We start from the raw sequence: 26,016 nt of genomic DNA on the forward strand, positions 1-26,016 counted from the left end.
TAAATTGCTTTGTTTTTTGCATTTACTTTTTCTTTCACTTGAAATATATAGGAAGATGTGGTGTGAGTGCCAATGAGACAACTCTCCATTCTAATGACAATTTAAAAAAATAAACCATTATAGGTCAATGTACGTCCTTGAAGGTTTCAACACGGACATAGCCTTGGCTCACACTGAACAAACATAGAAACACCAAGAAACTTGACATTGAATGACATATATAATTGGAGATTACTTTCTCTATATTCAACTGGTTTGAGTTAAAAAAAAATCAATATTGGAAATCAATTAATTTTTCATTCAAAACAGATTCGCTTTAAAATTCAGAAGATGTGGTATGAATGTCATTGACACAACTCCCTTTCAGGACACAATGTGGTACAATTAGGCAAAATGTAAATTTACAGGTTACATTGTTTTCTTTCAATACAAACCATCTCAGTGATCAGTAGGTTAAACAGTGCACCCAAATGACTAGACTAGTATAAGAGAAGAAGGATAGGTCAATATAAAAAACCTACAAGGCTACTTCAGTTCAATTTAAATATTTAGATTATTCTAATGAAATAATCAAATGTCAGAGAGAAAATGTGTTTTTAAAGTGGTAGGAATACCAAAGAGAACTCTCCAGTAAGATACAGTGTAGTTAAAGTAAGGAATAACAGGTTATAATACCGCCTTCAATATTTGGCTCACTTTGAACTGCATCCTACTAAGGGTACCAAAAACACTGTTATAAGAATTCAAACAACATGCTTCTGACTAAAATATGTGCTTATGAATATACCTGTTTTAAAAAATCTTTCATACATACCATAAAACATTAATGTAACTATACCATGTAAAAGACACTTTTTAAAAGTTAATGAAAGAACATGTTCAAATATAAAAGGAACACCTTACAATTTTCAAAATTGTGAATTTTCCTTGTTCAAATAACTATGAACATACACTACAGCTCAGGTTGATTCTGCTTTGTCTACAGGCCCACCAAAGGAGTGGGCACCGGGTGGGCAAAAATTCTACCTTGTCCACTCTGCCCACCCATAGGAGTGAGCATGTAGTTCCTTTTGTTTAATCTAAAAAAAACATGCAAGTACAATCACTTGAAAAAAGCAGATAAGCATTTGTAATCAATATTTTTACAAAAATAGAGATTATAGCTAAAGTGGGCACGGGTGGGCAGGTGGAAAAAGCAAAATCAAACACAGGCTGTTGTGTATCTCAAATTCCAATAAAAACAGCTATTAAGTTTCACGTATTGCATTTCTTTTTTATAAGCACAAAAATCACTCTTTTCTTAAAAAATATCTAATATTTAATACCAAACATGCATTTTGGGTTTACGATTGCATTTCTTTTTTTAAAGAAAGCAACTTGTTTAATTATCAAATACTGACTGTATGAACCTGTAATCAAGTGTTAATTGTTGTAACAAGACCTAATGTATTTTGTTTGTTGGCACAGGTTGATTTTTTTAAATGTTGGCATAGGTTGAAGTTAATTCGATGACGTAATGTTTTCTGAAAATTGAGAAAATTCTATTTCACTTTCTGTTCTGAATAAAGTAACCCATGCATATATATCAATAAATAATTTTACAATAGATATGCACCGATTTCACTTAAAACGTAAAAGACTTTAGACGGGACAGAGATTGTACATCCTAGGAAGGACATTAATTGCTACAGTTTTCGCCAGACTAGATTGCTCGGTGCTTTTGGTAGGATTAATTGGTAAGATTATCATTAGTATAGTAAAGTAAAGAAATAGTTTTGTTATTATAATTGGTTAAAATATATAATACTTAGTACAATGAGTAAACAAACTGTAACATTCTGTTTTACAAAATGCTTAAGAAATGACTGTAATATTTTTTCTGTCTATGAAGAAATAACATTAAAAATTTGGTGCACACTAAATAACGCGCGTAGCGGGTTATTTAACAGTGTGCACCACATTTTTTTATGTTATTTCGAATTGGCTTGAATCTGAATTTGAAAATAAGTGAGTGTAATATCCTTACCTTAACCTTATTCTCTCCGCGCCAGAAGTCGCACAAGGCCTCAATTTTGGGTTTATTCTGCGTTTCTGGTTTCTGTGACAAGCTCTTTTTTTTACAGAGCTGGGTTGTAAGCCCATCGTCCAACCTCTGCTCTGGTTGACCGGGTTTTCTCTCTGAGTAGTTCTTCCCGTAGATGATTAAATTGCCTTGCTAACGGATAACATCTGTCCAGATTTTTTTCTGGGTTGTCTCCCATAGCCTTTGACTTCCACAGTCACCCACAGGCAGTGGGGCTATTTACCCATAGCTGGAGGTTTGGTTTGCAGGCACCAGGGCATATCCACTCACCGGTGGGCCTAACATGCCTTGCATCTAGGGATCAAATCTCCTCCGAGACCTTGTGGTTTTGCCTAGGGCCGTGAGGTGCCCAGTTTCCATCTATCACCTCGTGGAGGATCCCATATCTGGGCCTAATATGTCTTATTGCATGAGAGGCTGTAACTGGCAGGAAAGACTTACGCACTCAGCTCTCCTTTTCACAGCAAGTGAGTGTATGTCATATAATTAAATCATTTTACAACAGTTCTACATGTTTCGATTTAGTGAATATGTTATTCAGCACTTTCTACACCATTCTAACCAACATAAATGTGTAAGTAGAAACTTATCGCTTTGCCGACAACATAAGTTTTGTTTTGATTGTTGATAATGTCTTTCAATTAGTTTTTTTTTGTACTCAATACTTGAAAATTCCAAAAATGTATCCAAACTAAAGGTTTGGGACAACTTCGGGGTTTCTGTTTTTGATATTTTTTAATAATAGATAAGTCACAGCATTATAATAATAAACAAGAACGCACGCCAGAACAACGGAACCCAGGGCTAATTTCAGCATGTTCAGAGTTTAAGTTAAAATAATGACCTTTTCATAAGTTATGCAATACTTAACCTTTCGGAAACATTTTGCAAAATCTGTGCCATTGGACTTCTACATGCTTAGAAATCAATGGACCACAACTGCCACCAAAAGGCTCGTGATCTCGTCCGTTGATTTAAGAATTAAGTTCCACATGCGACTTCGACTTCGGTCGTGATACTCCAATACAATATGTTGATCAGAAATACTAAGTGATAAGGCAGCATGCAATAGTCAATTGGCAATTGCATCTTATCTTACCCTAAGACAACAACTGTGACAAATTCATAAACCATCGGTCTTGTAAATTTTCTTACCCTGAAACATGACCAAATCTGAAATTTTGAAATTAAACATTTCTTTTCATGACAAAAGATAGACATTACTACATACACAGCACAGACATTTAAAAATTAAAACGAACAAAGAACAACACTAAAAATTAAAACAAGAGCAACACGAACCACATTGATACAACACTAGGGGTTGTTTCATATCTTCCGGATGGGTAAGCAAATACTGCTTTACATCTATCACCCTTCGTGGTATTTATGTTAGTACAAACCCCTTGATAAAGTCTTATTCAACAGGACACATCCGAGGAAAATGTTAATGTCATTTTCAGAAAATTGTTTGAATCAGAGTGATTTCGTACATAGAAGATTCCCCCTTATCCCCCCACGGTCACGGTCTGTCACTATTGGTTAGCGTCATATGCATGATCAACAGCCGTCAACATTGTGTTATCATCTAAATCACTATAAAAACAACAAATGTAACGAAGAAGCACAAAAAGCATACATCAAATTTAACATCCTCATTTTGTTTATATTATACGATTTAATTTATCTATGTAAAATGCACCCATAAAGGATGGAGGGTTTTAAGTACTGGTGTAAAATTGCGCGTTTGAAATTCGCACAGGTAGACATGAAATAATTTTGTCGTTCAAAGTATGACAGGATACATAAATACAGTCACGTAAAATAGATATAACAAAAACAGACTTAACAGTAAAAGTAATAATAATAAATAAAATAATAGTGTGGTTCAAAGTATGATGAGATACATAAGTACAGAGTCACGTCAAATGTGTATCAATTCTGATATTATATTATAAAGGAATGTTCCATGACAATAAGCAATTAAAGTTGTACATTTGTATGCAGATCTTAAAATAAAATTAATGTTAAAAGTGTTCGTTATAGGTATTTAAACTGGTAGGATATGATAAGCTACATGCCAACCGTTGTTTCTAAGTTACTTGTCAACCTTTGTTTATAACTCACATGTCAAATAGTGTGTTAAAGGATTTTAATGTTAAACAATAAAACAAGTGCATATAGTTCATTCCGAAGAATATTATTACATTACTGATATACTAGTAGATAAGTAGAATCGTAATGCTGTAACATGTCACGGAGCTCTTCTGATGCACTGGTTTTAAAAACTCGTGTTCTTATATACATACTAGTATTTATTTTGTACAACTTTCACTATATATATATTTCTATTTAGAAATGATTACAGTTAAAACACAGCTGCATCATACATTAAATTTAACGGTCAATCAGACAGTCTGCTAAAATTCATCGGAGTTTAGTATGACGTCCATTATCACTGAACTAGTACATATATACTTGTTTAGGGGCCAGCTGAAGGACGCCTGCGGGTTCGGGAGATTCTCGTTACATTGAAGACCCATTGGTAGCCTTCGTCTGTTGTCTGCTCTATGGTCGGGTTGCTTTCTCTTTGACATATTCCCCATTTCCATTCTCCATTTTATTGTGTAATAACATTTCAACTAATAAGTTGTTAATCTCTTTGTTTCAATGCCAAATCATTAATATTGCAATTAATAAACCTTATAATCAGTAATCCTTCCATATGAAATAAAACTAGATCACACGTCGACAAGTCAGCAATTTAACGACATTATAGGTTACACTTCTGTAAATATAGACAATACAATTTCCCATAGGAACTCCCTTTGTGGCTGAAACTGCCACTTTCACTATGAAGTTTCGTAAACAATTATATCATAGAAGACAAGTGTATATGCACTACTTTTTTTATCCAAAGGGCTGTGTGGTATAGTTTCAATATGTATATGCCCCTAACTTTTACGAGTTTAAACTTATAATAAAATTCTGTACTACTCATACTTTAACGGAGGGTCTTCCTCGGGTTTCAATTTCTACCGCTACCATGTGTTTTTATACTGGTAACGTTCTCATATTATGTCTCTTTGAGATCATGATTATTTTTTGAATAAGTTAACGCAATGCCAATGCACGAAACTTTTTATTGAGAGAAACCTACAACTAACCCATTGACAAAATTATACAAAATATGTATAACAGGTGTACACATCAAGTTTATCGAAATTTTACAATGTTTAATCACAATAACTTAATTATCATTTTAGGTATTCAAATAGAAATATATATTGACAATGGCTTCAAATAGACCAGAGAAAATACAACCTGTAGATTTTATAGAGGGATTATACAAGAAAAATATTAAGAGTGAAGAGCTATTAGAGATATTTGTAAAGAACATGCACATGTTTCAAAGTTCAATTTATGACAAGAAACTGTCTGACTATTCTTTATCTTTGCTTGTTCATTTAATTGCAAGGGTTTGTGATTGTACAAAACAGAAAAGAAATCGAGAAATCTGTCAGCTGTTGAAAAGGCTGTCTGAATCACCGCTGTTTAAGAACCGAAGTATTACACTTCTTTTAGGGAAAACGCGTAATTACTCACGTGATCATAGTGTTCAATGTTTATTATCCGATTACTTAACAATACTTCAGGAAATTTACCTCAGGATACCTCGTTTGTCTACAACGCCTCAAGTAAGGAGACTTGGGGAACATTTGAAAGAGCAAATAAGCGAATGTGATGATTTAGAAGACAAAGGGATGATGAAAGACATTGTGATGGAAACGATGAAAGGAATTGGGCATATTGCTGGAGAAAGATCAAGAGCAAAACAAGACGCTGAAGATAAATTTGTGCCTCCAGATGATTTCCGAACTGTGTCAGTCATTCCTGAACAAAACGACATTCTAAACATTCCAAAGTTTCTCAGACGTAACAAAGTTTTCGGAAAGTATTTGAATTTAGATCATTATTTAGATGTACAGTTTAGATTGTACAGGGAAGACTGTGTATCACCTCTTCGAGATGCTCTCTTGGAATTCAAACAGAAAGATAAAGAAAATTGGAAAGAAAATATCAGATTAGAACATGGTCTACTCTACAAGAACGTAAAAGTAATGAAACAAATCATTTCTATAGACTCTGGTGAAGTATTTGAAATAAAACTGGACCCAGAACATCGTAAACGTATCAACTGGGGAAATGGAAAGAGACTTATTTATGGTACTTTATTGCTTGTTTCGTTTGATCGGTTTAATTCAATTTTCTTTGCTATTGTAGCTGAAAGTGAAACGAAAATTTTACAAAAGAAAGGTAGCTTTACTGTACAGGTATTTAAATATGGAAACAAACAAAAACTACCTAGAAATACAGATGGTATAATAATAGAATCAAATTCATCGTACTTTGAAGCATACAGACATGTATTAAAAGCTTTGCAGCAAATAAGAGAAGAAACGTCCCCTTTCACTAAATATCTTGTTCACTGTGAGAACGAGGTCCGTTTCCTATCGTACATTTCAAAACATCATGTATATGATCTCAGACCTGTTATCAAAAATTGCCGGATAGATCTAGACAACACTAATCGTAGAACTCTTAGAAATACTTTTCCGAAACAGACACCAATAAATATTGCAACTTTGTCTGAAGAAGACTGGCCGTCCACTGAGATGTTTGGAATGGACGAATCTCAGCGGAAAGCGTTTATTGCCGCACTTACAAAGGAATTTGTTCTCATACAAGGGCCACCAGGGACTGGTAAAACATACCTTGCATTGCAAATTGCCAAAACATTACTTCATAATACTAACAGGCTAAATATGAATTCCAAGGGTAAGGACGAGAAATATACACGAAACGCTCGGAGGATTGCAACAAAGCCGTATATGTTAGTCGTATGTTATACAAACCACGCGTTGGATCAATTCGTTCAGGGGATTATTGATTTTATGCCGGAAACTGCATTAGGTTCTAGCTACCCCGAAATTGTTCGATTTGGAAGTCGAAGTAAAAATCCCAAATTTGAAGAGCTTTCGATAAAAAACCTACGGAGTAGAGTTCGCTTGAAATCCCAATTTCCTCGAGATGAAGTACTTAAAGAAGCATCAAAAGCTAAAAGAAAAATAAAGGAGATTCGGGAAACTATCGAGGCATTAAAGAGCAAAAATATTGTATTGTGGTTCGATGAAATAAAATGTGTTCTTACAAAAAAATTTGCGAGTCAATTTGGAGAAAAGTTTGTTTGGTTGCAGTGGCTGAATGTGTCAGAGCAGTCCTGGTATGAAGAAGTGAACAAGCACTATCAAAACCAACAAAATGACGAAGCAATAAAAAATCTACTCGGTGGTTTTGCAGCTAAGCTTGAAGCGGTCGAATTTGTTTCATTGATTTCGGAGAAAGAAACTGCATATAGCGTGCGGTACTTGGAGGTTGATGATGTTGACTTTTCGCTCAATACTAATACTATCGGTCTCGATCTGGACATGCAATACGAAAATGAGCTGCATAAAACAAATAAACTTGAAAAAAAGTGTAAATTAATTTTGCGTTTGGAAAAAGAGAAAGCGGCAAGGGAACTGCATTATGGTAAAGCCATGTCAGAAGGCCAAGTTAAAACAATTAAAAGTATCTGGACACTTTCCAAAAAAGATCGTTGGAAAGTGTATAGGTATTGGTTAATGCAGTATGTAAAGATACTTCACGAACAACTCCACAAGAGTGAAAAAGAATTCCATGATATATTTGATGACTACAGATATAACAGTATAGAAAAAGACGAAATTATCATGCAACAAGCAACAGTTTTAGCTATGACTACAACATCTGCAGCACGATATAGAGAATCCTTAAGCAAAGTTGGTCCTTTAATCACCATAATTGAAGAAGCAGCAGAAGTACCAGAGGCTCACATAGTAACAGCGATCAGCCCAAGATGTAAACATTTAATTTTGATCGGGGACCATAAGCAATTGCAACCAAAACCTGCCGTGCATGAACTTGCCATTAAATTCAATTTGTCCGTTTCCTTGTTTGAACGAATGGTTACGAACAACTTGAGCTACTATTGCCTTCAAAGACAACATCGAATGAGACCAGAGATTTCTGAACTGGTTCGCCACATATATCACACTCTAAATGACAACGAGAATGTAAATGAATATCCACCGGTAAATGGGATACGAAAGAGTGTGTTCTTTATCACACATAACAAAATTGAAGCTTTTAAGGATGAGGGGAGAAGTTTTTCAAACGAATATGAGGCTGAATATCTCAAAGAGCTTTACCTTTATCTGCTCAAGCAAAGATATGAACCCTCTGATATAACGATACTTACGGCTTATGCTGGGCAGATGTCCTGCTTAGAAGGAAAATTGCCAAGCTCAAAGTTCAAAGGAGTTAAAATTTGCGTGCTTGACAATTATCAAGGTGAAGAAAATGAAATCATTCTTTTATCATTAGTGCGTAGCAATACGACAGGTGATATCGGATTCCTAAATCGAGAAAATAGAATTTGCGTTGCTTTGTCTAGAGCAAAGCAAGGACTTTTCATAATAGGTAACAGTAATACATTAACAAAGAAATCTCAGCACTGGCAGACTGTTATTGGAAAACTACAAATTCAAGAGAATGTCAACGACATAAACGAAACATCCCCTGAATACCGAGCGATTGGAAAGGCGTTGCCATTGTACTGTCAAAATCACCCAAAGAAAAAAGGAATTCTCGCCGAGTCGCCTAGTGACTTCAAAAAAGTAAAAGATGGAGGTTGTGATCTGCCATGTGAATTTCGATTACTATGTGGACATGAGTGTCGATACGATTGCCATCCGTTTGACAAGGAACATAAAACATATAAATGCAAGAAACAATGTACACTGACTTGTGTAGAAGGACATAAATGTTTTAAGAGATGTCATTATGATGACGACTGTCGTTGCCGTGTAGAAATGAGACGCAAACTAAAATGCCATCATACAATTGTTCTTCAATGCCATGTTCACTATTCTAAATATCCATGCCATATTAAAGTAATTAAAACATTATTATGTGGACATACCTTTTTAATGGAATGTCACGTGGACCCAAATACTGTTTCATGCAAAGTCTCTGTTGACAGAGAACTGGAGTGTGGACACACAGCACAGTTAAATTGTCATGTTGATCCAAACCAACACGAGTGTGCTATAGTCCTAACAGAAACAAGATCAAAGTGTGGTCATAAATTTGAACGCAGGTGTCATGATGCCAATCATGAAATTTTGAATAAGTGTAAAGTCTTGATAAATGAAAAACGAACATCGTGTGGCCATTTGATTGAACGGCATTGTTTCGACACCACATATGAAATGCTTATAGACTGCAGCATTACCGTTACAATGAACAGGTCATCATGTGGTCACGAATATCAAAGGCAGTGTCATGACCGAATGTATGAGATGAGTCATAAATGCAATGATATTGTAACAGAACAATGGTCATCTTGTAAACATTACTACAAAAGACGTTGTTTTGACTCTGACTTTGTCATGAGGCACACTTGTCAAATTAAAAATTTTGACAAAAGAAACGATTGTGGTCATGAGTTTGTAAGAACATGTTCAGATACGAATTATCAACATGACCACAAATGCTGCGTCTACGTTGAGAAAAATGTCCCACAGTGTGGCCATAAAGTAAAGCTTCCATGCCATCAAGATGTTTCTACGGTTAAATGTAGACAAATTGTTACAAAAGTTCTAGATTGCAATCATTTCAATACATACGAATGTTTCAAAATAGATTCAATCAAATGTAATGTAAAATGCAATAAAATATGCATGAATGGCCACGTATGTACAAAAACATGTCATTTCTCTACTCCCTGTGACTGCCAAGAGCTTATAAAAACAATTTTAGAGGTCTGTAAACATCAACAAAGTATCCCATGCTCAATCGATTCTAAAGTATATCATTGTAAAACAATGGTGAAGAAAGTGCTGAATAAATGCCACCATTTACAGAACATGGAGTGCCATATAGATCCACAAAGAGTGAGATGTAAATTTGAAGTCCTGAAGTCTTTACCTAAATGTGGACATGAGGAAATGGTTTTATGTTCAGAAAATCTTTTAGGCGTAAAATGTACCAAAGAAGTTGAAATAAAGTTAGATAAATGCGGACATTCAGTTGGAATTAAATGCTGGCAGAAAAAATATATGCCTTTAAAAGAAGTAAAATGTTTTGAGCCTACATTACACACGCGCTCTGATTGTGGACATATTACTACTATTCCATGTTGGAAAATACCAAGTCATAACTTTACTCCTTGTCAGAAACTATTAGAGACGACACTTTCATGTGGTCATGTCATTAAAAGCGTTTGCAGTGTGGAAGAAGAAAAAATATGTGATAACAAATGTGATAAACCATTGTCATGTGGACATCCATGCCCAGGACTATGTCATGAATGTGATCATAACCAAGATTGCTCACGCCAGTGCGAAAGGGAACTTGTGTGTGGCCATGACTGTCCAAGTGAAGTTTGTATGATGTGCACTCAGTGTCAAAATTCTTGCTCATTTGCATGTTCACATTCGAAATGTCCTTCTCCATGCATTGATTCATGTACACCCTGCAAAGAAAACTGTTCCTGGGTATGTCAACATCATAAATGTACAAAGCTATGCTTTGAAGAATGCAATCGCCAAAGATGTTGTAATGACTGTGATAAAACTTTGTCTTGTGGTCATCAATGTCCTGGTTACTGTGGTGAACCATGTCCACTGGAGTGTGCTAATTGTAAACCGGAAGTGTACGTATTAAAATATATTTGTATAGATGAAAAAATTGTAACAGTAGTACAATGTGGTCACTCTTTTGGAAGTATTTATCTTGATGAGTGTATGGATGAAATGAAAAACCACTTAGTGTCAAGATGCCCATGCTGCAGGGCAATTATTAGTTTTCATCCAAGATATGAACGAATTTTGAAGAGGCAGAAAATTGCACTAGAAGATACGAAATTGAAAATTCGTAAAGTACGAGTTAATTCACAAACTATATACCCTGCGTGTGATGCTGGAATACTGACATCATTTGAACAGTATACAACAAGTATTGCAACATATCTTCACATTGTTCAGCATACGTGGCGTAAGCATGAATTTGATCAAGAATTCCATGACACCGAAAAATTGGCGCAATCCATTCTAGAAGATATTGAAACAACTCAAGCAACTTCATTTAAAACTTGCAAACAATTGTCAAAGAAAATATTCAGTTTGTATATCCAATGGATATTGTGCCTTTTCACGACAAAGCCAAAATTAATGGATACATTTTATACTTTCGATTGGTTTCGTGCACTGAAAGATTCTACAATTAATATTTCAAACAACTTTCACATCGAAAAGGTGGAGTCGATAGAACTTTATTTAGAAGATAATAATAGAACATCAATAGACATCAATGGTCATCGAACAATAAAAGGCCACGATATGGTTGTAATTGTACGCCGGTTGGAGAAACATTTAAATCTGGAACAGATTACTGAAATATTAAGACCTTTTATTGATGACATGGAGGACGATAGATTCTTGGCAAATACAAGAAGGTATCCCCAGTTACATAATGTGGTTGGCATACATAGCAGTGATTGGACAATATGTCCGAATGGTAAGAATTCTAATAGTAAATAAACGTGTAAATGATAAACACATACATACAAAAGTAACCTAGTAAAAACAAACGATAATAATAAAAAGGTGTTCCATACTTTACCATAATTATGTTAAGATCAGAATCTTCACACATCTTCGTATTCTGAAAATAAATTTAGATGAGACACACAAATCATCGCCATCTATTTCAAATTCTTTAAAGGACCTGGTGGTCTGCTTAGACTAGGCCTTTCTTTAAAAAAAAAGGTTCGATGTGCATCAAGTACGATAGACTCGTTGATCATTGATCGATTATATTAGTTAATTGCTGGTGATTATATGCATTTTTCGTGCGATGTCATGCATTCCTGACGGACCAAATTGTGTTCGCTTAAATTGATATGTTGCCATAATTCATATTCAATTAACAGATTACATTTAAATAATTTAAAGTGAAATACCACAGAACTGAAGAAAACAAATAGCATTTTCTGATCAAAGCGCTTTTGTATTTTCTATACTGATTTTAAACGGAAACTTTCAAATGATAATTTTTAGTATTGCCAACATTATATGTTAGTAATGTTATGTACCGGAAATACTTTTATGTACATTTCTTTACCTTATCCACATCACCATCTATGTTATGATTTTATACCGTTATATGTTGGTTTATATGTATGCTGGATGTTTTTTCTATGTTTATAACTACATTTATGTTCCTCTAAGTTATTGTCTTTACGCAAATATTTGAATAAATAAATCCTAGAAGCTGTATTATAAATTAATGCTGTAAGTAAAATATATCTATTATTTATTTTTTTTATTTTTGCTTTTTCCAAAATTCCAAATTTCTGTGACTTTTATTTATTTATTCTTTATTTTTCTAATCTATTCAGATTTATGGATCATTCTATATCGATAATGTATTAGTTGGATATAATATAATTTATAAATGTATATATCACAGTTAAATAAACTAATAAGTGCTATTTACCAAATTGATTATATGCTACTAACAGTTAAAGAGGCTGGGATAAGATACCAGTATTTGATGTATCCACTAACAAATGTCAAACTATTGATAAAAGAAGGACGAAGGATACCAAAGGGACAGTCAAACTCATAAATCGACAATAAACTGACAACGCCATGGCTAAAAATGAAAAGGACAAACAGGCAAACAATAGTACACATAACACAACATAGAAAACTAAAGAATAAACAACAAGAACTCCACAAAAAAACAGGGATGATCTCAGGTGCTCCGGAAGGGTAAGCAGATCCTGCTCCACATGTGGCACCCGTCGCTTATGAGATAACAAATCCGGTAAATAGTCTTATTCGGTAGGTCACATTTATGAAAGGGAAGGGGGCTGTAGTTACGACGTATGGAACATATCCGATATCATTTGTGAAACGGTTATTCCGTAACGGTCAACCAACTCGTGATGGCGTCCGTAAAATTTACGAAGAGATGATTTCAACTCCACCATTTGAAACTCTTGATTTAATAGCTTTTTTGTGAGCAACAACCCTCTATCAAGAAAATTATAATAGGAAATGCAAACATGGGAATATCGTATCAATCGGGAGATATATACACAGTATGCAGGTGCTGCTGGAATGTTGCTACTTAGAAATGGAAACTTCACAATTGGAAAGCTGAACTCATCTCTTTTGTCGTAAAGTTTTGTTTTCAATCGATCCTCATTGTCAATTTCTAGATGTAAGTCAAGATATGAGGCTGACTTAACTGTATCTGTTGTATCCTTTTTCTCTAGTTCAAGGGATAGATGCATTCGACATAGTCACCTAATTTTGGATTATTTAGTGAAAGAACATCATCTATATAGCGGAAAGTAGAGTTAAAGGATATTGCTAACTTCATATCTTTCTTCCTAAGAAGTTCCTGTAAGGAGGCAGCCTCATAATAATAAAGAAACAATTCGTTCCCATTGGAATGCCGATATTCTGTTGAAAAAACACGTCCTCCGAACGTAACAAATATTTTGTCAATCAAGAAATCAAGCATCTTGATAATGTCAGTTTCAGAGAATTTTTTCAATAAAGTATCATTACTTCTGAAACAAAAATTAAAAAAATGAAATTATATGTTAGTAAAGTTCAATAACCAAAAGAGACCATTAAAGTTACCGAAAGCTGTCGACGAAAAAAAGTTTATCCTGTTTGGAAAATGGAAAATTTGGAAATTTTTGGTATAACGGAATTTGATGCGACTGCCATAAAGGTGAGAGGTTTAGTGCTATAAAACCAGGTTCAATCCACCATTTTCTACATTTAAAAATGCCTGTACCAAGTCACAAGACAATAACAATCAAAACCATGGAGTAAACAAAGACTCAAAAAAACAAAGAACATTCACATCAACAGTTATAAATAATAAATAAGAATTCGAAACAACACGAACTCAACTAAAAACCGGAAGTGAAATCAGGTGCTCCGGAAGGGTAAGCATTTCCTGCACTGTATGACAGTTGTTGTCCATTCGTTTGATGTGTTTTGACAATTGATTTCGCCATTGGATTATGGACTTTCCGTTTTGAATGTTCCTCCGAGTTCAGTTTCTTTTGTGATTTTACTTTTTGGTACGTATATCTACAAACCATATGTCTTAAACTATATGTATATTAATTTTAGGTCATACTGTATCAACGATCTTGGATTGTTCCTGCAACATTTGTGATGGCACCGATAATAAAAAAACAAAGTTCCGGTATGATGATAAACAAAATGTAGTCCCGACTGGTCTGACAATGTCACGAAGCGCCCGGCTTGGAAAAGGCCAGGCGTCCAATGTTAGAGATAAAAGAAGTGCCTTTCGTAAAGACAAAACAGCAGATTTTAATAAGGATTTGGGGAAAAAATATTCGCGTCCGAGAGCAAGACATCCTGTTAGAAACAAAAGTAATAGTGAAAACTTCCACGGTGGTCGGGGACAAAATCTTAGAGATCGTGGTGCATATGGTAAAAGTACAGAGAAAGCGATGCAGGTGAAATCAACAAATGAGAAAACAAGGAAATCTGACAAAAGTAATCAAATGCATCCACTTCCTTCGTTAAAATCCGACAACGAAAGTTACCATACTGAAGACGGAGAAGATAAACATAACCTAAAGTATATCAAAACGAGGTTTTCAACCAAGGCCTTGGTTACAGGTAGAGACAATAGTAAAAGTGGAAGTAATGGTGCTGGCAGTGGTGTAAGTAAACATGTCCCTGGTCACGAAGAAAACACAGATGGTAATGAAAGTAGCGGAAGTAGAAGACCAGAATTAAGTAGAGGCGGACATCGAGGTCATTATCATTTCAGAGGATATTCAGGTCGTGGACGAGGTCATGGCGGAATCATGGGTAAGGGTCGTGGTAGTATCTCCAAGTAACTATTGAAAACTTGTGGTTTACATATAAATACCATGTTTTATTTGTATAAATTATACTAAATCCATATTTATATGATAACTATTTCTTATTAGTTGAATTATAGTAAAATGTAATTTGTACATCTGTGAATTTGTAAATAATTTGTCGCATTACAAATAGTAAATATCATTGGCTGGAACAAAATGTTTTGCATACATGTGAAATGTTATTATTCGATATTGAAGAAAAATCTTAAGAAACAATAGTCGCATACTTAGTATTGTGTTAGAGATTGTAGAATGGTATTACAGAAACTTTTCTGTTATTTAAAAGGACAGTCTGTATAATATTTCTAAATATTTTTATTTTTGTCAGAGTTAAATTCCCTTTCTCAACTTTGTTTTTCTTTTGGTAGATGCATAAAAGCTTTAAACACGTGAATTTTTTTGTTTAAATTCTTTAAACCAACTTTAATAGGAATTGGTAAAAATTTAATCAAAATGCATACAAAATTTAATATACTTGAGTCATGCACTACCAAACTGCTAAAACTAAACCCATATATTCCACATCTTCATGGCGGATTACAACTTACAACTTTTAAATTCTGTTAGCTCCATGTGTCTCATGGGGCGCGAACAGAAAACTACCACCTGAGTCTTATGCTGCTTGTTGTTGTACTTCTCATCTTGTCCTCCGTCATGTCTTTTCTTTCCTTTTCTACCATTTGTCTCCAAGTTTCCTTTGGTCTTCTCGATTTCTCTTTTCGTGTGATTTCCACGTTAAGGCGATGAGACAATCGTTCCATGAGTCCAACTTCAGGATGTGACCTATCCAACTCCATCTCCTGGTCTGGGTGATGGCCGTTGGTGATGCTGTAAATATTGGCCAAAATAACCGGAAGATTCTACGTCGATGATTAAAGCATTATAAACTTATCTGATTTTTTCTCTTGTATTTAAATGGCAAAATCAAATCATTTTTTATTTTACAAAATGTATCACTATTATATTCGTTCTGATCATTCCCTTTAGTTTCGGGCGAACGACAGAGAAAACATTAAAACTCTCATACGAAACGAAAATGTACTTGTTACGAGATGTGTCACTTCCAGCGTAGAAGACTTGTAAAATCAGGATAGAAGATTAGTCATTATTTTTACCAATATATTGTGTCATATCAATGTTCCTTTTTACAACAAAACTAATGAAAGAAGGAATATGCAAACATACATACGTGTTCGAAGTAAGTCAGTCAAATACTTTATGAAAATAAAAACACAGTTTGTTACCATTTTTCGTTGTTTGATAAGCCTTTGAAATAAGGCTGTTCATAATAAATGTGATGTACAGTTAGGTTTGTTGGGGGTATAATCAAGGTCGTTGCTTTTATTTTTACTTTTATTGTACTTGACGTCATTTTTACGTTATATTTTTGAAATTATCGAGTTCGTGTTTACCCATATTTAGGATCAAGTCTTTATATATTTGAAGTAAATGTATAAACTAAGAAATCTGAGTTTCATCTTACGGATGTTATAGTCATGCAGATTTAACTAGATGAGTGATTGGTATATCATACTGATATTTCATTATATATAAATGGACAACTTTGAGAATTTTTATCATTTTTTTGTGAAATGAGTATATGTTTTATATAACAAATTATTAGAGATTCAAGCTCATGATTATTTATTTGTGGAGACTGAGACTTACATCATTAGAACTGAGGGCAGGGGAATCTTAACAGCTTGTTTGTTGTTATAAATTTTGATGCTATTTTTATTGTTTATATTTGATATGTATGTATATATGTTTGTTTATTGTGTTAATATATGTTGGTCACAAACTGTAAAGTTTATAGGACAATAAAATATTTGATTTGATTTGAATATTTTTAATATTTTATTTTTACGCTATCTTAATTTGTAAATATGTATTTGGTATAACACTGTGTCTCGTAAGTCAGTTTTTGGCTGGATATATTGGTTGTTTTATTATGTATGTATGGCATAAATGAGTTATAGAATTACAAAAATAATGTTAGCAATTGTGTATGAACTATGAACTGTTGTTTTACATGTATATGTGTTTTTTCTTTACTATAATCTAAAATGTGAAGGAATACAATAAAGTTAAGCAGACTTTCCTTCAAATAATTAATAATCATTTTAGGCTATTTTAAAGTGGATGTTTATATTTTTTGTAAATGTTACATATTTGTATTGTTATTTTAATGCCCCACCTACGATAGTAGAGGGGCATTATGTTTTCTGGTCTGTGCGTCCGTTCGACCGTCCGTCCGTTCGTCTGTCTGTCCCGCTTCAGGTTAAAGTTTTTGGTCAAGGTAGTTTTTGATGAAGCTGAAGTCCAATCAACTTGAAACTTAGTACACATGTTCCTTATGATATGATCTTCCTAATTCTAAAGCCAAATTAAACTTTCGACCCCAATTTCACGGTCAAATGAACATAGAAAATGAAAGTGCGAGTTTCAGGTTAAAGTTTTTGGTCAAGGTAGTTTTTGATGAAGTTGGGGTCCAATCAACTTGAAACTTAGTACAAATGTTCCCTATGATATGATCTTTCTAATTTTAATGCCTAATTATATTTTTTACCCATTTTTACGGTCCATTGAACATGGAAAATGATAGCGCGAGTGGAGCATCCGTGTACTTTGGACACATTCTTGTTTATTTTTGTTTGTATTTAGTAGCAGTTCGATTGTTTGGATTTTTCTACTAATACAATATTTTACCTTATCACATCTTATGTATACGATAGAAGTGATTCACCGTTAACAATTTCAAAAATGAGCCAGCAATTATTTATTTTTATGCCCCACCTACGATAGTAGAGGGGCATTATGTTTTCTGGTCTGTGCGTCCATTCGTCCGTCCGTTCGTTCGTCTGTCCGTCCGTCCGTTCGTTCGTTCGTCCGTCTGTCCCGCTTCAGGTTAAAGTTTTTGGTCAAGGTAGTTTTTGATGAAGTTGAAGTCCAATCGACTTCAAACTTAGTATACATGTTCCCTATGATATGATCTTTTTAATTTTAATGCCAAATTAGAGGGTTTACCCCAATTTCACGGTCCACTGAACATAGAAAATGATAGTGCGAGTGGGGCATTCGAATACTGGGACACATTCTTGTTTTATGTATGTTAAATTTTAAATATTTGAACGCTCGCCAAGGCTAATCTTCGCTAGCCAAGGGCGATCAAATACAGGAGGTGAGGGGTCGCAACTCTTGGCTAGAAAACACGGGCGAGTCTCGCGTTTTAAATTTGAAAATTTAATTGTTTCTAATGGAGAAGTGTTGCAGCACACTCAACCCAGTGGTAGAAGTATATTTTTTCTATATTTTTTAGTTGTTTTATGACAGGATTTCCTATTGTTGCTGTTGCTTTTGTTGATTAAAAATATACAATATCAGTTTGGTAAATCACTATAGAATGACCTATTGGCATTTGTGTTAAGATGTTCGTAACTTGATCAAATAAAAAATACATCATGCATATTCAATGTAACAAGTTAAAGATTATCATATTGTGTAGTCTAAAATCTCGATTGACTTGGAGAAGGATGCATTGCCATCGACAAACTAAGAGTAAATAATGCCAGAGTCCAGCCTTTAAAAAGTTCATATATTGACCATTCCAAAGAGCTGTTGCACGAGGTGCTATAAAGTGTTGACACCTGGAAATACTTTGAGTTGTGTAATTAGTAAGTGTAACACATCTTACGTTTATACTCACAAAATACAGGTAGAGCAGTCAAGATTGACTCTGATACTAGGTATGCTAGTATTGTTCTTCTGCATCTTGAAATTTTTTTCCAGATCGTTTTCGGTTAAACAATACACTGTAAAGAACAAACTTTACTATTAAACTTGGTTCATTTACTCCCGACTGATATTCACCCGCAATGAAAAGCTAGCGCTTTAGGCACTGACATTATTGATACCACGCAATGTTAGGCACTGACATTAATTGATACCACGCAATGTTAGGCACTGACATTATTGATACCACGCAATATGAAAATTTGAAGGGCTAGGAATATTTACACTATTTGTGGTATTGTATTTTCTTGATTATCCATATGTTTTCATCTAATTTAAAATAGCATGACTTTATGCACAAGTCATATAGAATCATATTCAAAACAGTGTAGCTGTGGCCACTGATTGACAACCTTAAAGTATCCCATTGACTGGGGCAGATTAGGTGAACGTGTGTCTGCAACGACAACTGCTCACTACTTACTTATTATAGAAATTAAACTGTGGGGTCACCAAAGGTTCTTAACGCCTTTAATATTAAAATAGTTCGAAAAATTAATCAGGAATAACTTTATGTTTTGATTTATATTATAATAATTATTGATATAAATCAAAACATCGTGTTATTCCTGATTAGTTTTTCTAATTTCTTTACTTAGGTGTTGTTCTCACCTTTTGTGACCCCACAGTTTAAGTGCCTTTAACAAGTACATAGTGAGCAGCGGTTGTTACAGACAAACGTTCACATAATCTGCCCCAGTCAATGGGATAATTTGAGGTTGTCAATCAATGGCCACAGCTACACTGTTTTGAATATGATTCTAAGATCAAAATGAACAAATTTCAACGATTTAAATTAAACAATAGCAAAAGGTTGCTTCGTTAATTGTTGCAAAATTTAATGCTTTTGTCTTCAGTTGTGTGACTCTTTGAATATCGTTCGACATTAATTTTGTAGTTGAATAGAAAACGTTAATTTCAATATAATAATTTCTAAATAGTATTTCTTGGTTGCTGCAAACTATTTAATACTTCGTAAACGACGAAGACAAATCCATAAAACACTACATAAATTAACTAAAGATTGAGCAAAACGGAACACGCCTGAAGCCAGCTATCTCAGACGCTTCAAAAGAGTAATAAACTAATCTATAGTAGAACAAAGAACGAAAATAAATATGGCAAACAACAAATGCAACGATTGACGACCACAATATAGCCGACAGGTTCCTGGCTTGCGAAAAGAAAGCATGTGGCAGAGTTTAAGATGTTTGTGAGAGCTAAACCCTCAACCTAACATGGCACAGTCGTGTAACAACACAAAATAAGTCATGAAAAAAAAGTTAGAATGGGGATGAATCTTTATATTGGTACTAAGCACAAAACAAATGACAGAATGACACACATAGTACCATTCTAAGAGTACTCAAAGTTACGGAAAGATCAATTGCAATTTATAAATAAAATGTGTTCTCGAGTGCATGGGTTCCTTTGTTCAAACACTGAGTGGGTCAAGCTTAGACTTGAAAATGTAATGGGATGCTTCTCGACTAAGCACGCGGCATTTGGTAGTAGGAAAAAAGACTGATCGACTGGTTCACAGTAGAATACGATTGAATTGTTCACATTTATCATTTAGGGGCCTTTTATAGCTTAAAGTTGGTGTGTCACTAGTTGGTATGCCATTTACTCATTATTTAAGACCGTACGATGACCTATAATTGTATTTCTATGTCGTGTGGTCTCTTGTGACGAATTGTCTCACTGGCACTCAAACCACATCTTCTGTTTATATTTTTTATTTGTAATGGGTTGTATTTTTCAATTATTTCGAAAATTATCCAAATGCATCATGAGACTTATCTGTCAGTATACATTCCGTTTTATTGGATTTATCAATTACTTACCTGCACCTTTTCAAAAATCGGGGACCTGAACACATCAGGTATAAATGCAGGCAAACTTATTAGTCCAAATTTCTTTTTTGAAAAATCATTGCATTGTATTTTGCTAGGGTAGGCCGGATAGTAATTCCAATAGTATACAGGAGATAGTCTTACAGTAGATGCATCTTTAAACCTAATTATATGCTTGTAGGTTATGACATGGCCTTATCAATAACATAAAATAGGAACTGTCACTGAAGCATGAAATGTAGTGACCTCTTCGTATAAGGTGATTTTATGCTTGCCTACATTCATCACAACACGTAACTTAGACTTAAACCTAACCTCAGTCACTGATGCATGCAACTTTGGCAATAGTTAGAATCTTTCAATCTCCCCTAGATAATGCTAGATGCTTAAGTGTGCTGTATACCAAGTTTGGAGGTAATTTTTATCACATATTTTGAATATGGACATAATTACCTTCTGACATCTTTGTCTTGTACTACATGTATGTTCATGTAAGTCTCAAATAACAAGTATTCTGCGAGTATTTCATGGCAATACATAATCCCCTACCGGTTAAAAAAATCATTGTATAGGAACAAAATTCTAACCTGATCTATACCTTGTCATGGTGTAAACTATTAAACAAATATCAAGCCAATATCTTCAAGCATGACCATTGAAAACTGATTATTCAATTGAACTTTCTTAGCCCAAAGACCATAACTCTGCAAAAAATCATCAGACCAGAACAAGATTTAAATTATGACTGTAACTTACCATGATAAAACTATATTCCAATTATCAAATCAATATCTTCAAGAAAGAGAAAAAAAAGTGTGAAAAAACTGATTATTTTAGTGAATTTTAAAAGTTAAATCATATTTTTGCACAAAATCATCAGACCGGAACAGTATTTGAACTTGATCTGTAACTTGTCATGATAAAACAATACACCAAATATCAAATCAAAACATACAGACAGACAGACAGAACAGGACAGACTGGGACTGACTTCAATAGGGGACTAATAATTAAACTGTACAGGCATGTCAACAATTATCTGAGAACAATTGAATGATAGAAGGGGACCAGCAAACAAAGACTTAATATATTATATGGTCTATCCCCAACCCAAAACATGTAAAGGCAAAATTACATATACAATGCTTACGTGAAAATAACTCATTTTTATTTCTTTCAATACAAAAAAACAACAGCTTTCAAATTCTAATCATCACCAATTTACATTACAGGTATTCTATTACAGGTATTCTTTTAAATAACATTTCAATTTATTTACAATAGTCTTTATCATGTCCAATTCAAAAATCTGTGACACGCCCCTTTCTTTCCCAATCACCATATCTGGTAGGCTCTGGGCCTCGTGGTCCACCAATTTCACCAGTAGCAGGATTTGTGTCATCAGGAAACCTCTCTAAGGGTTCCTGTTCCACATAAGGATTAAATGCTTCTTCTGCTGTCTCCATTTTATCATCCAGTTTTCCTGCTGGTGTGTTTCCTTTCTTCCGTTGAGGTTTATTCGTTCCAGAATCATCAGAATGTTTTCTTACAATAATTGTTAAAACTTGTGATGTGTTTATCTCTTTGATGTGTGTTATAAATGCTGTTCCTGCAAAACCAAAGTAATCATTGTCATTCATTAATTATATATACATGTAAACAATTTGTAGGACAATCATTTTGATAATTGACTATTAAAAGTCTTACACATGCTCCTGTGGTGTCCAAAATCTTCATTTTAAATGTACTGTAAATACAATGTAATTATTAAACTGTGTGGTTTTTTTTTTCTTCTTTTTTCATTCCTTTACATGTACTATAAATCAAGTAATTACATTTTATTCTTCTGAGTATTGTTCTTTTATTCTACATTTTAGTTTAATTTTATTTCAATAATCTCATGTTTTTCTCTTGTGGGTCCATCAATTTGGAAGTCAGACATATATATGTAGCTCTGATTTAGTCACAGGCACTTGTTTCTATCCATGGGAAGACCCACTGTCAACATATAATATTGATAGTTGGTCTTCCCATGGATAGAAACAAGTGCCTGTGGATTTAGTATATTTAGAGGATTTGCATTGTATTTTGAAGGAAATAGTCACAAGGGAGAAAATTGGGACCTTTTGCAGGAATAAAAAAAGTGGACAGCAAAATCTAGTTCACATATTTAATTTCTAGTACATAAAATCAGAGACATTTCGTATAATTATGTTTTTGAAATTTTAGTTGATGTTAAGTAAGGGCACTCTCAAACCTTAATACATTATCCTTCATAAAAGCCTAAACAAAAAGAAAAAGTTTTGACAAGTCCAAATTATATTACAGGGTATTGAACATGTCGATTGTCTCAGTTTCCCCCTACATGTAGAATCCGGGTCCGTTCGCACCAATTCACGTTTGCACCCGATCACGTTCGCGCCCTTTCACTTTTGCACCCTACACGTTCGCGCCCAATTTTTATTGGTTTAGTGTTTGATAACTTTATAACCAAGTTTTGGCAATTGTATTGCTATTAGTATATTTGTTGTCATTCTCTCAAAATAAAGTGAGACAATGTGTTTTTTTGTGTTGAATAAATCTTAATCATGTTTTGGATAGTGTATTGTTAATATATAAACATTGTTTCTAAATAAAGTGAGATTCTGACGACCGAGATTTTTGGGTAGAATAAATACACTAAGGTTCATAACCTTTTGGCTAAAATGGCCGTATTTACCAGGTCAGGAATAACCACCAATTGGTGGATTATACCTCAATTGACGTATAATCCACCAATTGAGATATATTGGTATAGACCAATTGATGTATAATGCAAGTTTTTTGTAATTAAATGCTAATGTGAGATAGGAGCATGATTTTGCAACTTGCAACCTATATCATGCCCCTTATTGAGTCTTCCGAAAGTTTCAGTTTTGTCAAAGCCTGCTGCATCTCTTGAGAATGCATGTGTACAACAATTCTTTTGTTGAAAAATTTGTGCTATTGACCATGATTGACTTTTGATAATGAAAGTTAAGTATTAACAAAGAGCTCCATTCACCTGTGGAGTTGTACTCATGATCACATGACTGCAGACAGTAATGATGTCCATTGACAGGTGATTACAGGTAAATTAGCCAATCAAGAATTGACAAGATAACCATAGAAGAAACTTCAAATATAATTATTGATTAAATGCAATATGTTATAATATAATTATTGATTAAATGCAATATGTTATGTTACAATACTAAACTAGGAATGTTTGACAAGTTTTCATACCATAATATGGTTTTAAGAAAACAATGCTCCATTTTGGTGGAATAATTTGTTTTGAAGAACAAAGAATTATACACCAATTGGTCTATACCATTATATGTCAATTGGTGGATTATACGTCAATTGAGGTATAATCCACCAATTGGTGGTTATTCCTGACCTGTTTACACCCCAAATTTTACTCTGAGTACAGACTAACCTATACACCTGCAACAGTTTTAAGGGATGGCAGGAACTAGGTATATAAATTTTGATGATAAATTGATTGCGGCAATATAAATATTCTGTCAATTTTTCAACAAACTTTAACATAATTTGTTCAAACACTTAAAATAATGCGATTAGACAACAATTAGAAAAAAATAATAATCAGGGCGAATGGACCCTGGGCGAACAGGTTCTCGGGTGAACATGAATCAGGGCGAACGGACCCGGATTCATTTATATCAGGTATAAAAGGGGGGGGGGGGGGTAGGAATTCTGAGACAAGTGACCTGGCTATGGTATGAAACGCTATGTTATTTTTTGTGTGCTAGATTACAGTTTACCGTCACTTTTGACATGCATTCAATATAATTTGAACATGTTGAATGATTGCGTAATCACGCCGGTCTGTCAAATTATCAACAAATCTGGTTAAATCATATGTAAAATACGACAAACTAATGTACTTCCCAAAAATAAGTTAGTCCATAATTATTTACAAAATATCGCATACATTTTTCATAAGAAAACAAGCTTACTTGCACATTTCTGCATTAACTGGCCAAGTTTCATAACCGTCGACATGTTAGTTTATTTACGTTTTGCAAATCAAACGTAAAGATGATTAAGATTTTACAGTAGAATACTTCTCAAAACCGACAAAAACGTTTGTAAAACAACCCACAGTAACGAACTATTAATAGGGATATCAGGTCGTTCCGTCACCCTGATATCCGTATTAATAGTTTGTCACTGTATGTCACTGGTCCAATTAAACAAATAATATTTTATATTAACTTCGGTGATTTGATGACATATTTGTATCAGTATAAATGGAATTTGTAAAAATTATCAATGATTATATAATGATAGCAGGTTAGAGAAGTATGTCAAGATTCAATATTCTTTATTTCTCAAACACCATATAGTTAAAATGGCACAAAGAAGTTCATCAAAAGTTATATAATATAACACAAACACATATGACAAGATGAGATGAAAATATGAAATAAAATAAACAGTATAGTAGCGAAGAGTGGTGATTAACCAGGAAGACTCACTTGAAAAGTTATAACCCTGATAAATTTGCACAGCTTTTCAAATTTTTAACTGAAATAGTTTTTCAAATTTTAGTATGTTACACTGTGCAAGAAAAAAAGTATCGAAATATTATGCTCGAAAATTTGCCAAAGAACTACACTGCAAAGTGTAATGAAATTCATCACCAATCTCGTTACAATGACATAAGTTACAATATCTAAGGTTTCGCTCAATTTTATTTCATCTACAAGTTTCGATGGGTAACTTATGGTCACCCGTTCCAAATCTACAATATGTTATTCTATCTTTATCTCTTAAAATATTCAGATATTCCTCAAATTTGAAAATTTTGTTTAAACAATTTGTAAGTCAAACCTTTTGATGAACAGTCAATATCAGCTCTCCATTTCTGTTGAAACTGATCAAATAACTTTTGTTTTAAACTAATACCCAACCACTTAGAATTGAAATGTCCTTGTGACAACCATAAATTGCTATATCCACATTTATCTAATGTATCTTTAACGTATTTCAACCAATCTGACCTAAATTGGTTGTCAGAATTCTTCAAGAACATGTATTTGTATATTTGTATAATAATTTAGCAATCCTGTTATCATCCCCATTTACCATTTTTTTATCAAAAATTAACCATACGCCAGCAAGGATATTATGTATAGTCTTACTATACAAATTCTTGATGC

The 26,016-nt window shown here is 33.8% G+C and overlaps 2 protein-coding genes across 2 annotated transcripts; one reads left to right on the forward strand and one right to left on the reverse strand.

The window, feature by feature from the left end:
- The first annotated feature begins 1,600 nt into the window (after nt 1-1,600).
- On the forward strand, nt 1,601-17,237 carry LOC139519464 (NFX1-type zinc finger-containing protein 1-like). The gene is made up of 3 exons (XM_071311568.1): nt 1,601-1,736; nt 5,350-11,743; nt 14,389-17,237. The coding sequence occupies exons 2-3, from the start codon at nt 5,377-5,379 to the stop codon at nt 15,129-15,131; spliced, it is 7,110 nt and encodes a 2,369-aa protein (XP_071167669.1). The 5' UTR covers nt 1,601-1,736; nt 5,350-5,376; the 3' UTR covers nt 15,132-17,237.
- A 4,720-nt stretch (nt 17,238-21,957) lies between these two features.
- Nucleotides 21,958-24,961, reverse strand: LOC139519465 (succinate dehydrogenase assembly factor 4, mitochondrial-like). The gene is made up of 2 exons (XM_071311569.1): nt 24,811-24,961; nt 21,958-22,415 (listed from the first exon to the last, which is right to left on the reverse strand). Exons 1-2 carry the CDS (start codon nt 24,854-24,856, stop codon nt 22,108-22,110), a joined length of 354 nt encoding a protein of 117 aa, XP_071167670.1. The 5' UTR covers nt 24,857-24,961; the 3' UTR covers nt 21,958-22,107.
- Between the last annotated feature and the right edge of the window lie 1,055 nt (nt 24,962-26,016).

This window comes from Mytilus edulis, chromosome 4 (assembly GCF_963676685.1).
Source record: "Mytilus edulis chromosome 4, xbMytEdul2.2, whole genome shotgun sequence".
Classification (NCBI taxonomy): domain Eukaryota; kingdom Metazoa; phylum Mollusca; class Bivalvia; order Mytilida; family Mytilidae; genus Mytilus; species Mytilus edulis.